Genomic DNA, 18,585 nt, shown 5'->3' on the forward strand with positions numbered 1-18,585 from the left:
AAGCAACTCAAAACAATTAGCAATTAAAAAAAATACACAATCGAAGTTTTACCGAAAAGAAAAATACAAAAAACAGCTGACTGAAGTGCTGAGGGTCACACTACATGGAAACTGTTTGAATGGAAAAAATGAATAGATAAAAAAAAACACAAATTTGTTACTTATTGCCATGTATCCACTATTACATAATATTCATTCTACAACAGATGAGCAGGTTTTCACATCAGTACCACCACACTCCTTAGCCCCTGTGTCTTCAGGGCAGAGGTCTTGATCTTTTGTCCCACTGGGGGGCTCTGTGAGTCACTTTTCCCTGGTTTCTCACACTCTGTCTTTTCATTGCTGCTACTGAAGCATCAATACAAGTGTGTGAGGCCAAGTGTGTGGCCCCTTGGAAAGAAAAAGGTTTAAAATAAAGTGTTCTTTCCTACAACACCTCCAACTATTACTGCACTGAAGTAGAAAAAGAAAAAATATTTAAATATTATGAGTGGCACATTTAAAATGCCTCCACTGAGTCTGTGGACTAATTATGACCCACTGCATTTAAAAACATCAATAATCATCAATCAGTGAAATATATGTTCTTTATTAAAAAACAATTATAATTGAGACTGAATACTGATGTTTGTCATTGAACTCCAGTGTGAAGGTAAAGTGCTGTACTTGTAGATACTTGGATACTTGCAGAAACTTTGCCTCCCAGAACTTTTTACTGCAGCTCAAGGTCTTCATCAGCAGATAGAGTTTGAAGTGTCATAGAGATGGCTCTGTTGTTATTATGTGACTTGGTGAATTATAGATGCATTGATAATAAGTAACTTTTTTGTTTTTTCTTTTCTGATTTTGAGCTTCAGGGCCAGCACTGCTTAGCTTAGCACAAAGACTGGAAGCAAATGGAAACTGCTAGCCCAGCTCAGTCCTCCAGCACCTCCAAAGCTGTCTGATTTAAACATACAGGGGTCTCTTTATAAACATTGCATATGCAGAAAACAAGGTCTGAAAGAGGTGTACGCCACTTCCCACGCAAAAGTTGTGATCTATAAAAACAGACTTGATGGTAGAAACTTTGACCTACACTTACGAACATTTTGAGAGACAGGAAATTGGCGACGCAGATGGTGAGGTGGAAGCCTGATTGTAGAAATTGTCAAATATTTTTTGGCACACACCATATTTGAATTTTTGAATATAAATTTTTAGCATGGATCCTATGCATGGTTTTATAAATGAGACCCCTGAGGAGAGAATAAGGGTAAGCTGCATATATCTGGTGAATGTAATTTTGTTTTTTAATAATAATAAACTGTATTTATATAGCACCTTTCATAACATAAAATGCAGCTCAGCGTTATAGCAGAAACAAATCAGTATGACAGATATTATAACAGAAACCACAGAGAGCAAAAAAAGTAGTACTTGCAATAGAACATGTTAATAATGCAAAAAAAAGAACATTCTAAAAACATTTTTAAATATTTATTTTTATGATTTCTTCTTAATTTCCATCCTATTTATCAAATGCTGTCAACAGTTATTACAAGACATTTTTTTAAACCAACAGTATTTATTCAAACCTTAACTGCAACATCTGATTTAAAAAGCCTTATTTATTTAAGGTTAATTAATGACTGACCCAACAGAATATTGTTGTGCTTTAATGCATGATGTATGTTAATGCATGATTTATAATGGACTCATGTGGGGTCCAGGCCAGTAGCTAAAGAAGGGACTCTTAAGTAATCTCTTCACATGCTGTACATAAAACATGTGGCCTCAATTCATAATGTATAACAGTATTACATTAATTCACCTACTCAGACCAGTTATGAAAGACTTAAATATCTGTGCCCAAGTTTCAAAACATCTAAAATATCTGCAATGTGTTCAATAAAAACACCAAACCACCGTTTCATAGCTAATTAAAATCTCTTTATTACAATCACATGTACATCATCATTTTCCAAAAAGCTTGCTGTTGTGAAAAGTACCCTTGCACAGACAGATGGAGGTGGTGTTGCTGGCTGGATGGAGGGATTGTCAGATGGAGTAAAACAAGTGTTGAGTTCCCCAGCAGCAAGTGTCTCCGCTCCAGTGTGCTTTTAATTTTCACATCACATGAGGACAGCAGTGCTATTTTCAGCCCTCAGTGTCCTTGTGTAACGTAAGCAAAGAGAGTGAAAGGGGGGGGCGGTTGGGAAGAAAAAAATCTTTCTTCGTCATCCATTATTCAGACTGTTTGAGTCACAGCCGAGAGGGAGAGGGAAAACGTGGAAACAAACAGATTCCACTTCTTTTCTCTCTCTGAGTCTGAACGTTTAAGGTGTTTTAAACAAACAGTTCGACATTTCTGTAAACCATCTTGCTCTCTGTCTTCTCCAGAGTCAGATGAGTCAGTCTATTCTCTATTCTCAGTACACAGGCCATGGATGTGTTTAGCCTCGCACAAAGACTGAAAGCAAAGGGAAGCTGCTAGCCTTGCTCAGTCAAAAGAGAAAAATCCTTCCAGCAACTCCAAAGCTTAGCCTGGTTCCTGACCTCTGAATTACTGCTGCACATCTCTGATTATTTAGTGATTCAGCTATGTGTGGTGTTGTGCTGAGGGACAGCTATTTCCCTCGTTGGGAAGAAAAACAAACAAACAAACAACCGAGCCATGCAATTTTTTCTCTGCCAGAGTAGCACTAGCGTGTATATCAGGTTCCTTTATTTTGGACTCTCTCGAGGCAGTTTGCAAATTGTTGGATTGATGACTAGCTTGTTAGGGAACAGGATAAATCAGACAGCTTTGTTGATGTTGTATTTTTTTTCTTTAGCCCCATGAGCAGCATCGTTCTAGATTCACCACCCCTGGTCCAGACTATAGACTGTATAAAGATGATGACATGAATGCTTCCCTAAAGTGACGTCAAAACATCTCTATTGACCCCTGGTGGCTGGTTCACATCCTTCTGTGACCCTGTGTCCTCATATGAGGACATCAAATTTTGGGTTTACTTGACCTTATACTGCATTCTACTCAACTGAGGCCTATTGTCCTCATTCGTGGACACTTTTTTTGAGCCATCTAGTGATAACAAAAGGATAATACACTAGTCAATGTAAAAACAAGATGGCAGCCATCTCTACCAAGTCAGTCTGCAGCTGATCCTGAAACAAAAGTGGACAAGGTCCAAAATCTGATCGCAGTTTATGGTTGAAACTTGTTTTGTGTGATTAATAATGTTTGTAATTTGACAACAAATTTGGCAACAAATTTGACCAATTTTAGCAACTGGTTTCTGTCATTTTAGGTAGATCTGATCACGCTGATGTGTGTTCATTTTTCTGATAAATTTGGTTTTAATTAGTTATTTGATGTTATAAAAAGGAGATGTGACTTCATAGTTGACAGCTGTGTCTGTCAATCAGTGTGCTCGCAATCACGACGTTAGCATGTCGCTCAGAGTACTGGCAGAAATAGGCTAGCTGTGTCTCTCTGTGCCAACTAAACCAAACACATCCTGTAAAAAACATAAGTTCTTGTATTTCTATTCCTGCACCCTAACATCTGCTGTTGGACGTTTTTCTTTTGCTTCCAGTATTTGTACTAATCTAGGCTAAACACATCCAGGAACCATTGTTTTACTAAACACACAGAGATGAAACTGATAACCAGCTGAAACATCCGACCCTGGACAAGACAGAACAAGAATATTTATCCAAAATGTTGCAGTGTTCTTTAAAGCATTAGTGTCAGTGATCCTACTCAAAATTCATGGATTTTGACAATGTTGTGAGTGTTAAACGAACTACTACTACAATGTTAATCTCTGTGCTGTATATACAGCCTCCATAACACAGCTATAAACCTACAGAATCACATGATAAACCACTGGAGGCGTCTGATGGCATCAGCATGACCTGTTACTATCTCTGACCTCATCTGCACCTTCTGACAAAATCAATATGTACATGTCATAATGACACAAAACAACAGTAAAATTCAATTTAGCCATTTAAAGCGACAATAATATTCACATTTTGTGTTCACTCTTTGAAAATGGTAAATCAAAAATTTCACCAGCTTTTAAGGAAATTAAGTAGATTTTAAAGATCATAAAAACTGTTCACATTGGTTTTGTAACCATCACAAGAAAAATATTGAAATATGTCCAACACAATGACAATAAACTTATTTTTTTCCTCCATAAATCACTATGATAGTTTATAAAGAAAACATCAACACATACTGTCGTTCTATCTACAGTCTTTCCACTGGCCTCAGTCCCTGGTACAGAAAGGTAGGGAAACTTTTAGTATAAAAAACGATGTGCAAAAAGTTGTTTTCTTAGGTCCCTCTCAATGAAAACAATGTAAAGAAATAATGTAAATATCTACACAACCTTTGCTCTTGCCATTTCAGATTCTAGGATTACTGTGCACTCATGGCGACTCGTCACATTTGTGCATCTGTTTGATTTAAAACGAGTTACTGCATTCGATGAACTCCTGACAGGTAGCGCACACAACACCATCATTTTCATATTAAAACTAGCTTGAGGTATTATTGCACATTTTCCCGAACTGCAGACCTGGAATCAGCAGATTTCAGATTCACTCCCACTGTACCTGTTTTTAGTGGAATGTCAACGCTGACTTGAGCTCTGTCTGTCCTGACTGTACAAACACTGCAGCAGTCTAGACAACCTAAGTTGACTTGAGGTGTATCTTCCGTGGAATTTTTTTCCGCACAGTCAACGCATGTCTGTAGATTTCAGTAAACGTTACCTGGGTAGGTAGATCTGTAAACATCCTGCCAACAGTAAAGACACCAGCAGGAACAGGGAACCATGTGCCATGAAGAGCCCAAAATCTTATGCTGCATTCACGCAGGTCAGCAGAACAGTAACAATGGGGCTAAAAAACACTCTTTTTTAGTTATTTAAACTTCACACGTTATAGTGCTTCCCTTTCAGAGACTTCCTCTACCTCCGCTGAGGAGGTCATGGTTTTGATGTCATTTGTGCGTTCATCTGTGCATTTGTCTGTTTGTCAGAGGGATAACAGAAAAACTGCTGCCCTCATTTTCATGAAACTTGATGGAAGGGTGGAGCATGGTCCAAGGAAGGACACATTAAATTACAGAGCGCCTCCGAATCACGAGATGGATACTAGAGCTGCTCACTCAAAGTCAGAGCAATTTTGTTTTTTAGTCAGTGTGCTGTGTACAGTGGAGTGAGTGCGCCTCACTTTCATAATCATGGTACTCATGTCCTAAAAAGTACATATATTGTTTTAATTGGTGGGGTTTCTGTGGTGGTAAGAGCATCAACCTGCTGCTGAAATCCTCTGAGAACCTCCATGGCACATTGTTCCCCATCCCTGATCAACACGGTTTCACTAGTGTTTCACAACCAAGGAAATCAGGTCGCTTTTTTTCATTTTAGTTACAAAAGCTCCCACCGATTGGTATTTTAATTGTAAACAGAGTTTCTATAAAAACCATTCAGGATTTGGTATCAAATCTCAGTTGTCTTTGTCTGCATTGCTACAGTTGATGTGTTCTGTGGCCCTGATGTTAAAGTAGTCGTATGTGATCTATCATTAGTGCACAGCCAGGTACATCACGCAGAACAGTATTGCTCCCCGAAATCTCATGGTCTGTTTGAGGATTTGAGTCTGAACCCAAAAGTTTTGTAAATTTTGTCAAAGATTCTGTGAAATAAATGTAGCATAAGATGTAGCATAAGACATGACGCAGACACACACGCTCATCTGACCTTGTTCAGTTGTTTGTCTTTACAAGCGTCATGCACTGACACACACATTTTGTCCAGAGTGCTGTACAGTGGTGACACACCCACACATAAAGCTATCAGTTGAGGTGATGTACAGCGATGACAGTGAGGTTCCCTCTCGCGCGCACATTCATTAAAGGAACAGCAGCATTTCCATAAATCCTCTTGTTCTGTTTTAGTCATATGAGAGGATGGATACCAGTTTCATCTTTGCGCTTCAAGTACGTCGGGCCCTATGAAATGTGTTTTTATTTTTTCAGATGTGGTTTTAATTTTTCTGAATTCTGTGTTTTATAGTTTAAGCACATTTTGTCATCAGAAAGAGTGTCTGATTATGTTGTGGATGAATATAATTTCAATAATTAGATAAGAAAAAAATCAGTTTATTAATTATCAATGAATTTGAGGTAAACCACCAATGCATTCTTTTTTGTACTATTTTCAATAATTTAATAATTTCCCTCACAATTTAGTGGGATTTCCTTATTCATAAGGGACACAGGTAACATGTTTATACTTCCTGTGAATATAATCCAATTAATCTTATTTCCATACATGCATTTACACTGTATTAACTCCTTATTTTGAAAAGCCGGCATAGTCATTTCTGTATCCTGGGCTGTTTCAATATATTTACAGAGTAGAATACGGGTACACTCCAGGTGCACTACAACTTTAATGGCAGCTACCGGCTTGACCACTCAAATGCTACGTTGGCTAGCTTGATACAGAAACATTAGAGGCTGACTCTGGACAAACTTATCTCTGCAGTTCCATCTCTGTTTTCGGTGCTGCAGAAGTCATAGGGCCCTTAGTACGGTACTTCGAAGAGGACAGAGAGAGCAGGGTGGATGGCAAAATGCACTGCACTGTGGATTCATAGAGTCTGCACAGTAAGATATTTTGGGGTGGAATACAAAACGTCCACAGAGGGTCTGCATGTACGTGAGCAGATAAAAATGACATCATTCAGACCCATGCAGCTACACAGATGCATAATCCAGCTGTTTGTTTAGATCAGACAGCTGTGGGGTTGTTTGAAGGTGAATTTTTGTTCCTCGTTAAATTAAGCTAGGCTAACAGCTTTCCCCTGCCTCCAGTTTTTGTGCTTAGCTAGGCTAAAGACATCCTGGACCTCTCTGTGTATGGGACACACAAAGATGAAACGAATACCCATCATCTGATTCTGGAAAAAAATGAACAAGAGGATTCAGTGAAATGTTGTACTGTTAGCTCAACATCACGCACACTCACACACACACACGCACACAGAGTTACAGTTAGACGTGGTGCCCATGCAGTTAGACGGTGGTGACCGTCAGCAGAGAGCTGGTACACATTATGTCCTCCTGGTTATCCAGCCTGGTCCCATGAGTCAGCAGCTCCTCTACTGTCGTCCAGTCATCCAACAACTTCCTGTTCCTCAGACGACTCAGCTTCCTCTGACTTAGCTCCAGGACCGTGTTGCACCGCCCCTCTGGAAAAGCCCCGCCTCCTCTGCTGTCCACCACACCTCCATCTCCAACAGAGGCTCCTCCTCCTCCAGCGATGGATCCTCCCCTGGCGATGGCGTCCCGCATATTCCCTCCTCTTGCCTGCAGCTGCTGCTGCTTCTGCTCACGGGCCAACAGGAAGTGTTCCCTTCTCTCCATTCGACTCCAGTACCGACCCATCAGCATGTCAGTATTGGTCTCTTCATCCGTGCTCATTCCACTTCGTTCATCCGCCAGCTGAGACGCCCGGTCTCTCAGGAGCTGGTTCCTTGAGATCCGTGAGGTTGCGTTGGGTTTGGAGCTTGGATTAGATCTTGTCTGAAAACCAGAACTGGGATTAGGGCTTGAACTCACATTCATATGTCCTTTCTTTGCATCCCATCCAGCAGCAGAGCCAGCTCCTGTGTGGCCCTCCAGGGTGCTATAGAGACCTCTGCCTCCCACGCCACTCTGGGACTGACGGGTGGCTGGTTTCGGCCAGGTGTCATTGACGTCTCCAGCCTGAGGAGGATGGACTGAAATCTGAAGCTGCTGTTGTTCTCTGGCTCGGCTCCTCCCCAACTCCTGCTGCCTCTCTCTGTCCATCTCCTCTTGAATCTGTGCCTCCCTTTCCCGCTCCCTTTCCCTCTCCAGCTCTTTCTCTTGCATTTGTCTTTCTTGCTCTAGTTCCCTCTCAATCTCTCTGTCCCTTTCTGTCACCAGTTTCTCAGGCATCAAGCTTCTTTCCTGTGAATGCCACCAGTCGTGGTGAGCGATCTGGGCATTGGGGTTGTTGTCGCAGCATCGTTCATGGCTGCTGGAACCCCTGATATGCCCCAGAGCGGCGGGGTGTTGTTGTGGTGAGAGGGACAGGCCTGCTGGGTGAGAAGCCATCACACCAGCCACTAGCTCACCTTCCTCTGGCAGGCCCTGTGGCAGGATGTTGTGTGGTGGGACACCTCCACAGTGGTGCAGGGTTGCTGCGCAGTAGGAGGGGGAAGCTGGGTGGCTCGCTCGACGGCGGTACTCCTGGGGAGGAGGGCGATGATGGAGCGTTCGGCTTCTCCTCAGCATCCCCACCGAACTCGAGCCCTGGTGGTGCTGCTGCATGGGTACTAGTGGTCTCCGGTGGCTGGAGGGGGTGCTGCAAGTGGAGAGGACCGGGGCGTTCATTCGAGAAACTGCAGCATGGGCGTGGGAGGGGTTGAAGAGGGCTCCACTGCTGGAGCTGTGACGGTTGAGACAGGGCCGGTCAGCTTTATGGAACTGGACCGATGAGACCCTGGAAATATAAAGAATGAGGTCAACAAACAAACAGTAATGACACATTTGAGGACGCAGATATTTAGAAGAATCTAACAAGTACCTTCAGATTGATATTTAAATTCGTCTACTGCATATAGCTATGAAATTCTTGACGATGTCGTTAGATATTCTTGGTAAATTAAAACTAATGTTTAGATTTAGATTAGATTTAGATTTGTGCAGATTGATTAACTCCAGAAAACTTGTGTTGACAGTTTTTAAATTGATTTAAACTAGTTTAGAGAGATAGACATAATCTTGTTTTAACTGGTTTAAACAACAGAGATACTTGTTTGGGCTGGTGTAAATTATGGATGTTCTGATGCAAAATGATTCAGTTTAGACAGGTTTTACAAGGTTCTAAACTGGTTTAAACTAGCAAGTAAACTCTGCTCAATACTGTCAATATTCATTATATTATTAATTACTAGTATATGAGCGGGAAAAACTATTTAATTGATTTGTTAGTGAACCTTGTTAGTTATAATGGAGCCAAATTTTGAAACTTTCCCTTTGTTGAATGTTTCTTTTGTTCCTGGTTTCATATGATCGGAGGAAAACTCTGCTAGCTGCTAGGCTAATTTATGCAGTGTAAAATGTCATTGGATTATGCTAATAACGTTACCATGTTTTGGGGAAAATGTGTCTAGCAAAAGACAGGTGTTATATCAGAGCAGAATTTTGTACTTTTGTTTAACATTGTTACTTTTAAGCCAGGTTTTAGGTGTGTTTTAAATCAATCAGTATTTACAGCACTTCACAAAAACTCATCATTGTGGCATAGCTACCCCACTGCCAAATAGTCTTTTAAAGGTGTAACTACAGAGTGACACAGAGACACCACTGCATAAGAATAACTGCTCATTACGGCGTGAGACACTTACGTAGGCTTTGCATACAGCCTGCATGCAACTATAAATCAGCCTTTAGTGGCACTGGCTCTTTTTTGACAAAGTTTTGTGCACCTCCAACCCATTTTCAGAGCAACAGGAAGCCTTTGCTCGGGCTTGCTCAGGGCTCGATAAGTTCTGTGACTGTTGCTGTCGCTCGTAGTTTATCGGGACAATTAGTCACACTTAATCTGACAGAGTTTGCGCACTCGCTTTATCTTTAGAAGAGGTGTCATTCTACAAGATTCTACCTGAAAAGGCCACGGGGTGGGAGATCCATGATGGGCCCAGTGCCCTCCTCCAACTCGAGCTGCAGGCGTGGACACTGAGGCTGCATGGTCAGGGCCTCAGGGATGGCCTCCAGGAGCTCACGGTGGCTCTTAGGGCAGCTGTCACGCCGCTCCCGCCTCTCGCAGGGTTCACCCTGATGTTGCATTCTGGCATTGTACAGCCGCATTCGCTTCTCCAGCAGCCTCTGAAAGTGCCTAAACTCCCCAGTGCTTACGCTGTAAAAACCAGAGTCGCTGAGCTCTGAAGAAATAAAGGACTCAGAGGAAGGAGAGCCACCGCCACCAAAGCCCCCACAACCCCCTGGGGCGAGGGCCCCATGAGAATGACAGTCTTCCAGGCCTCCTTCCTCGGTCTCTAGCCCAGAGAGGTCCCCCTGATGGATGGAGCCGTCAGTCCAGCCCAGACCGCTGTCCAGCTCATGATGGAGGGGCATGAAGCCCATTGGCTTCTCCAGCATGAAGTCCTCGTCATCCGTCTGCAACAACAGTCATCCTCAGTCCCAAGATCATTTACATTAATACACACACCAAAACACTCAGTTTATATTGTTACTGATTTTTGTTTTCTTAAGATTGAGTAATAAAAATGATTGCAATCACGCTTGCAGGCGAATTCACAAAGAATGGATAGCAGTTGCTGATTGCTCGCATCACTTGAAAACACTTTCTGCCCTGTGTCAAGGTCAGATAGACAAAAAATATTGTGTTCGTGATATAACAGTGCACGCCTATGAAGTCCTTTCTTGCATCTGATTGCAATTATCCATGTGGATAAGTATAAATGTTGCCCCTGGAGGCAGAATGATGGCATAGAGAAAAAAAAACTGAAATTCTCAGATGCGACCTGCAGGTCCTGACCCGCAGGGTGCAGAGGCATTCCTCAAATCTTCAGGCAAGGACTTTAGACATGACAGAGAGAAACCGTATTTGGGTCAGTGCTGGGAATGACACTCCTAATAAATACGCTTCAGTTACCACTAACTCACTGAAGACACTAATTATTTCACTCTAACTGCGTGTGGCTGTTAGCGCTGATCTTTGTGAATTGGCCTCTTTTTCCAATGAGGCACAATTTGATAGAAAGGGGCAGGTTTTGTGGTAGTGTATGAACATTACCTAATTTAGATCTGTGCAAATGGCACAGGAGCTCCAAAATGGTATTTACCTGGCAGCACAGTTAGTGGTGCGTTTCACCCTTTGTGAGTGCTTTTAGAATTACACGGTTTCTTTTTGTCTTATTTGTGCTGGTTCGGCAGCCCAGAGGCCAAACAATTCTCATGTGAATTCCCTCTCGGTTTCTATATTTTCTACTCAAAATAGGAAGGTGATGGCATGCGATCTTAACAATAAGATACTCAACACAGTTTTGGATACCTGACTGTGGCAGCCATTGGGTTCGTCTAAATTTGCATTGCAGCATCCCATCAGGCAGTTCTGTCCCTTTGGTCCGCGACCACTCAGTTCTGGATCCTGAGGGATTCATGATGTGATGAAAGAAAATTAGAAACAACACAAAGCTTCTGTATGTTTATGGGTTGGTCATTTATTACTAACTGAAGGAAGTCTTTGTTAAATCTCGACTAAATTAAAGCATTTGAAACTGATTGTTGCAGAGGCCAGAGTGATACCCAATATTTTGGTTTTTGCAGATTGCAATTAAAATATAACATTTATATTCAACAAATGTGTGTGGTTCTCCTTTTCACCTGGTGACCGATGTCCACAGTGTCCCGTGGGGAGCTGGACAGGTAGCTGTACCGTCCTCCTTCACAGTGATCTTGTGGCAGAGACAGATGGCTGTAGTAATGTCTGAGACAGAGGACAGGGACACACAATTAAGACATTTTCAAGGCTAAATCATTTTTAAATCCTGTTATGACGTAGAACTTAAGACCTTAATATACTCCTGTGGTTCATCATTCTTAGGCCCTGATCACACAGAAAGCATTTTACAGGTTGCAAAAAACGCTTGCTTTGCCTTTTTATTGTTGCCAGGCAACCACCTCATCACCTCCTTACCCTAACCTTCCCATGCAATCATTTATCATTTTCTAGTAATTAGTAGTGATTAAAATGGGTTTCCTCTAGCTCTGGTTGAGGGTGAGAGACTGACTGCAAATAGTTTGTTGGGCACAGATAAACAGAGATCTGTATGGGTACATGAAACTAGGGATGCACCGAATATTCGGTAACCGAATATATTCGGCTGAATATTGCAAAAAAACACACATTCAGTATTCGGTGGAATAAGTTAAAAGCAAGGCCGAATAATAGTGGCGTGTTTTGATAACGCAATAAAACAGCGTGCCGTGACGGGCGGAGTAAAATGTCGGCAGTGTGGCGATCCGCCCGTCACCACACTGGCATTTGCGACTAAAAATAGTTTTGAGCGAGCAAAATAGGCTTAAATCATTCAGCACGCTGTGCGAGCAGCCTAAAGATTTCAACCAGCAGCAGAAACGAAAGGCGAATCCCATCGGTTGTGGGTTGAACGGGGGTCACAGACACAGACAGTAATGTATTCCTGTCAAATACGGCGACCATCGGCTGACTGGCGACGGAGAAGTCGGCTCTAATGATATCCTCTTCTTGGCATGTGGACTGCCCAGAAGTACCTGAACAGCCGAGCCAGCCTAACACAGGTATGTGATGTGTCAGAGGAGAAACGAGCCTTTCACATTTCTCTCTTTCTGGCAGTAACGGCCCACAAACCTCACCGCACTTTAGGGACTGTTCATTACTTATGAAGGGACTGTCAGGGGAGAAGGGTGGCTGGTTGATTTTTATTTTATTTATTTATTTTATTTTGATCCCCTTTATGTTAATCACTCATTGATGCTGTTTTTGAAGTATGAATAAGTCAATAAGTAATTTATTCCATTGAAATATCATTGATGTATTATAGAAAAGTGATTTATCTTTTTATAAATGACAAAAGGCACATCTGCCTCATTTTCGCTGTGGTATCGTGATACTACTCAGAACCATGATATTTTCATTGGTATCGTACAGTGGGTCCCAATTTTGTTACCGTGACAACACTAATCTGGAGGGGGTTCATCTGCAAAAACTAACTTTTTAAAAGATGCTTAGATTTGCAGACATTTATCAGGTAACATTTATTTCATTGTGCTTGTCAGCCAAATTAAATTCGCCCAATGTGAGTCTGCAAACCAAACCATGATACAAAGAGATCAGCGATTCCTCGTTCTCAGTTTTAACAGCAAAATTGTGAACACAAGAACCATGTTGTGAAGAAGAGGGTGTCACTTTTATTGAAGCAGGTTTAACAGCTCTCCATAGTAATAAGACTTACTATACTGTACAGATCCTCATCATGTTGTCTTTTTATATGTGTGTGTGTGTGTGTGTGCGTGTGTGTGTGTCTATACCTGTCCTGGTAGGAGGGGCTGGAGGCATTGAGCCCTGCCCCCATCAGTGGGAGGGGCAGGTTGAGGTGCTGCAGGTTGAGGGGAAGGGGCTCCCACATTCCCCTGTCTGCTTCAGTGCCACACCCCCTCTGACCCTTGATCTGCATGGTGATTGGACGCTGACTGGCCGCTAGGATCCGCAAAGCATCCCGCTGGCTCAGGTTTGCAAGACTTCGCCCACTCACCTGAGACAAGCAAACAGGGGAAGAGGAAGGATGTGATGGTGGCAACATTTGGCTATTCCCAAATCCAGCGGACACAGAGTGAGATGGTCACCCTGACGGAGTCATGGTTATGTCCACATGATGAATGTAAGTGCAGTATTTGCTTTCCTTTTAGCTCTGGTTTGGTCTCCACCAACTCCTGAGAAAAACATCTGGCTCTTTAGCTGTTAGATATTTCACTGTCTTCACCAGTGGACATCAACTTTGTCTGCTGTTTGGTGCTGCAAACTGAACAGATGTGGGTAGTACCTTTTGCCTGGTACCTTTTTTGGTACCACCTCAGTCGAGGTTTCAACCGAGCTGAGCAGATACTTGAAGGTGGCGCTAAAACACTGCAGACCACTGGTCAGAAAGAATTGTCATCAGTGCAACATGGGACATCTTGCATTCGCCATTTATAAATAGTCAAGCTACTGTCAATAGTGACCACAATTTCTTATTCACGCGACCCAGATTTTAAAAAACAGCAGCTCCCAACACTAAGCCATGCTACAACTGATGAAATGCAGATATTACTCAGTTTGGTGGCCGATAAGAGTTCACCAAGTGTCACATTGACGATGATGTCACGGCAGTTTGACTCGGCATTGCTATGCTGATCAGCTGAGAATCCTGCCTGCATTGAGGGAGGACTATCTACAGTGGGAGATGAAATAGAGCAAAAGGACCTGGCACCAAAAGTGAGTCTCTGCAGCAGGCGAGTATGGCTGTGTGTGTGTGGGTTTTTTTGATGTGTCACATTTGACATCATGGACAGGCTGGAAAACAGATTAGTAAACAGCAAAGAGCAGCATGGAAGCATCTGAAAGCTTTACCGTGGTTACTTCTTTTCATATATCTCTTACTTTTTCAGTGGCTCTCTCAAACTTGGTGTAGACTAATTTGAACCTATGTTTGAATGCTACTTTGGCGGAGACGGACAGTATTATGTGGTGGCACGTGACTGCATTTCACCAATTTAGGGGCTAAAATTAGTGTGATTAACTGGGTGTTGTTTTTCCACCAATGCTGACTGAAGCTGGAGCTAATAAATACCTGTGACTACTACAGAGTCATTTGACCCAGGTGTGAATGCTGATTGTAACCTTTCCCATTACATTAAAAAGACAAATGTTAGTGTTTTTTTTATTTTTTTATTTTATTTTTTTTTTTTTTTAGTGGCAAAGTGGCTTTAGAGTTTCGGAGTTTCCAGTCTTTCTCTGTGGATTCACAACTACCACATTACTCAATTAAATGTTTGATCAGTGGAGCTTCATTACGTCTTCTGATCATGTCAAAGCATCAGATCATAATGAAAACCTGTCACAGTGTCAAACAGAAAAATCTGTTTTGTCATAAGTCTACGGACTTATTTGATGTTAATCATTTAATATCAACAAAATTTACAAAGAAACTATTACTTTTCTGTAAATGAACTGTGCAGCCAAGGACGCAGGATTTGTTTCAATGCTGGGGGGCACAGATATGAAATGGGAGGTGTGGGGGTCCTTTGCCAGAAATGTTTAAGCATCAAATGCTCGTGCATTCTGGTGACTATTTATGCACCTAAATGTGCCTTTTGTGCATCAGTTTATAGTGTGAAGGTCTTTAATTTTGTCAAAAGAAATGTCCTCTGCCACTTTGATATTATCATTATAGGGGGGACAAATGCACATGTTCTAAATATTGAGCCCAGATCTACATCCATGTGTGCAGCAGCACTCCACTCAATGTACATCTTGCAGTCTTTAGTTAGGGTTGGTCAGTGTAAGATCTGTACAATTCTTTGACACTTGTTGGCAGTTTTATAAATCAATGAGCGGGACGGCTGAATGGCAATACTCAAATTCACTAATGACCTCCAGAGAATGTAATGTAATGTAAATGTAATACCTGTTCTCCTCCTATTTTATACCCTTTTTCCTCCAATATTAGCGTGTGTATGTGAGTTCCCCTCAGCCTGTAAAATTATTATGCACTGATACTCTACTTGGTTTGCCCGAGGGCCGCTTTTGCAAAATGACAGGAAATCAGGGGGCAGTTAATAAACAAATGTTAATTATATTTATCAGTATATATAAAAACAGAACTGCCTGTTTTCAGCCTTTCAATGTTTGCTCTGCTCACTCATCTTTGCCAAGAGGCAAATCCAGTTGCAGGAACCCTACAGGGCAAATGCATGCATGGGTGTTTCTAGAACGAAGGACATTAAGGGTGTAGCCTGGACCTCTGTCAGGGGACTTGGGCGGGATCCTCCCTTGGCACTTTATTCTATTTAATTATTTAAAAAAGCTAAATTTTAATGATTTTGATATGTACTCTGACACTGTAGTTGCTTTCAAAGTAGAAAAAAAATATCCCAGTCAGAATCAGTGTATTTTAATTGTGAATTAGACAATGGTTGGTAGGCCACCCGGCAGCACACGATCATGGACCAGATTTGGCCCATGGTCGACAAGTTGAGTATCACTGGTATAATGTCTTCTGCAGATTTGGAGGAGCTCTGTCAATAACCCTGATGATGTCGCTGTGGTGTCATCAGGGTTATCCCAGCTTGGACTTGAAGGTGATGAATGTATAACAGAAAGTCTGCATCGTAAGCTGGAGGTGTGGAGTTGTAAAGATGTGGCTGTTTACCAGGCAGAGAGGGCCTAATCACAAGATACTATCCAGCTGCATTATGGGAAATGTAGGTTCCAGTGTTGTGGGAGTTTGACCCATACCTCTGCTGCACCACTCTTATTAAATCTGTCTCTCAGAAGTCCAACAACTTTATGGGAATGCCAGACATGAGAGAAAGCTCTAATCCATCCATGCATTGTGGGAAAACAGCATCAACGATACCACAACCAAATTTTAGTCAGCATGCTGCCATTTTAACTGCACTTCTAGCGCCTTTTATTTTACAGTGTGAACACACTACAGACAAACAAACTGAATTAGTCAACATTATGCAACTAGGTCACAAGACACAGATCTGCCTGCAGACAGATGGTAGATTTATTCCAAAATTACCAGACAGTCAAATTCTGAGCCGTTTATATCAAATATGACGAATGTGAACATGATGTCCATATTTCCACTAAAGGGTTAACACCTACGAGCCAGCATCAACCTCATCCTGCTTCACACACACACACACACACACACACACACACACACACACACATCACACACACACACATCACACACACACCACACACACTCACACACACACTCACATACACACATTCAGCTCAGCAGCCATCGAATTAGACGCATGAACAGTATTGTTAACTCCAGCACATCACAACCATGAGTCACCCTCCGCTACATTCAACCAGACACACACACGCATACACACACACACACACACATACACACATTGCATGAGCTGAGAAGCACAAAATGGCACCTGTGTGTGGCTACAGAGGATGGCAGCAGAACGACTGTGAGCCTTCAGCAGATGGAGATGACGAATATGAACCTCACTCTTGCACACAACATGATCATTTTATATATTTACCAAAAAAGGACATAAACTGTTTCAGATTCAAACACACACATTAGGCTCATTTTACACACACATACATACACACAAATGCAGAGTCCTGCAGAAATTATGAGATGATGCCATTTTGCATCTGCATCTACAGGCGCACACACACACACACACACACACACACACACACACACAAACCTGAACATGTCTTACAGAGCTCAGTTCCATCTTCTTCAAATCAGACATCATTAAACACACAGCCAGCATCATTCAGAACATTGAACAGGTCTTTGGACGCTCACCATTTGGTCTCCCATCCACGGTCCAGAGAGCCAGCAGCCCATCGTCACGGCAACAGAGGATAGCCGCCTTGGTTCCTGTGAAAATCAACGATGCTGCTGCTTCCTCCAGCAGATCGTCTCCTCCTCCTCCTCCTTCTCACTCTCTCCGTCTATCTCTCCTCAGCGTGCCTTTCACTATCACTCTCTCCTCAGCATCTGTCCTCTCCTCACTGTCCTCCTCCTCCCTTCTTTTTCTCTTCTGTGTATCCCCTCTTTCTTTCTTTTTTCGTTTAATTTGTCAGCGTCTCAATCCGTGCCCCTCCCCCTCCTTCACAGCTCCAGGTTTTAGCATCCTGCACACACGCACACACACTCATGCATGCATGCAGCTCTGCAAACATAAAAATATGCGCAGGCTGACACGGTGCATTCAGAGATGGAGAGGGAAACACACGCAGTCACACAGTGAGGATGGTGTCTGATTGGTGGCCTGTTAAGGGTCATCAGCCAATCAGATGCAGCGTTCTCCCTCTGGATGTCTTCCTCTCTGACTGAAACTCCTCATGAAGCCTCGACATGTGCAAGAGGGAATCTGTACTGCAGCGATACACACAGTAACAGAGGGAACACACCGTACAACAATCCATCTTCTAGCTGTTCATCTGGGATCCTCCTGCAGATGCTGCTCAAGACATGCTGGGAGATGGAGTCCCTCGTGTCTGCTAGGGTTCTTCTGTTTTAGATTGGGACCAAAATGTTCTAGCAAGTCAATGTGCAAGAATTTCCAGATCCATTATTATCAGCCTCAGCTGTGGAACTAGAAATGGTACATGAGTTGATGTGTGTGATCTGTGTCGCTCTCCATCCCCATCCTCTCCTTAAGTGCTCACCAGCAGTGGTGGGTAGAGTACGGAAAATCTATACTCAAGCAAAGGTGCAATTACTCCCTTAAAAGTGATTCAAGTAAAGGTAAAAATTACCAGTTGAAAAAGCTAATCAAGTTAAAGTTAAAAAGTACTGGTGCCCAAGCCACACCAAAGGACAAGCCAGAATCTCAAGGCAACACCTGTATCTATATCTGTGCACAGTAGCCACTATAATGTGTGTTATCACTCATCGAAACATAAAAGTTTGTTTTTAATTACTAACATTAATTACAATTGACAACCAGCCATTACTCATGAAATATTTATTAACCAAATGATTCAAGAATTCATTTTAAACTTTTTAAAATCACATCAAAGCAACAATAACACATCCATTTAGATGGGAAATAATGTAAGATAATGTGATGTGGTGGCGTTTCCCATCTTTCTTAGGAAATGGGTGCACACAACATACTGACAGTCAATAAAAAATGTATTCATAACTTTTTGTATGGGACCATTTGAATATTGCAGTAATAATGTGTGGTTATCACAAAATCCCACGGCACACATGGATTTCCATCAC

At 42.2% G+C, this 18,585-nt stretch overlaps 1 protein-coding gene across 1 annotated transcript; it reads right to left on the reverse strand.

Annotated features, from left to right (window-relative positions):
* Positions 1–1,910: 1,910 nt before the first annotated feature.
* LOC117256739 (uncharacterized) lies at positions 1,911–17,567 on the reverse strand. The gene is made up of 6 exons (XM_033626357.2): positions 17,155–17,567; positions 13,130–13,353; positions 11,444–11,546; positions 11,112–11,207; positions 9,699–10,213; positions 1,911–8,534 (listed from the first exon to the last, which is right to left on the reverse strand). The coding sequence occupies exons 1-6, from the start codon at positions 17,194–17,196 to the stop codon at positions 7,082–7,084; spliced, it is 2,433 nt and encodes an 810-aa protein (XP_033482248.1). The 5' UTR covers positions 17,197–17,567; the 3' UTR covers positions 1,911–7,081.
* Between the last annotated feature and the right edge of the window lie 1,018 nt (positions 17,568–18,585).

This window comes from Epinephelus lanceolatus, chromosome 1 (genome assembly GCF_041903045.1).
Source record: "Epinephelus lanceolatus isolate andai-2023 chromosome 1, ASM4190304v1, whole genome shotgun sequence".
NCBI classification, from domain to species: Eukaryota; Metazoa; Chordata; class Actinopteri; order Perciformes; family Serranidae; genus Epinephelus; species Epinephelus lanceolatus.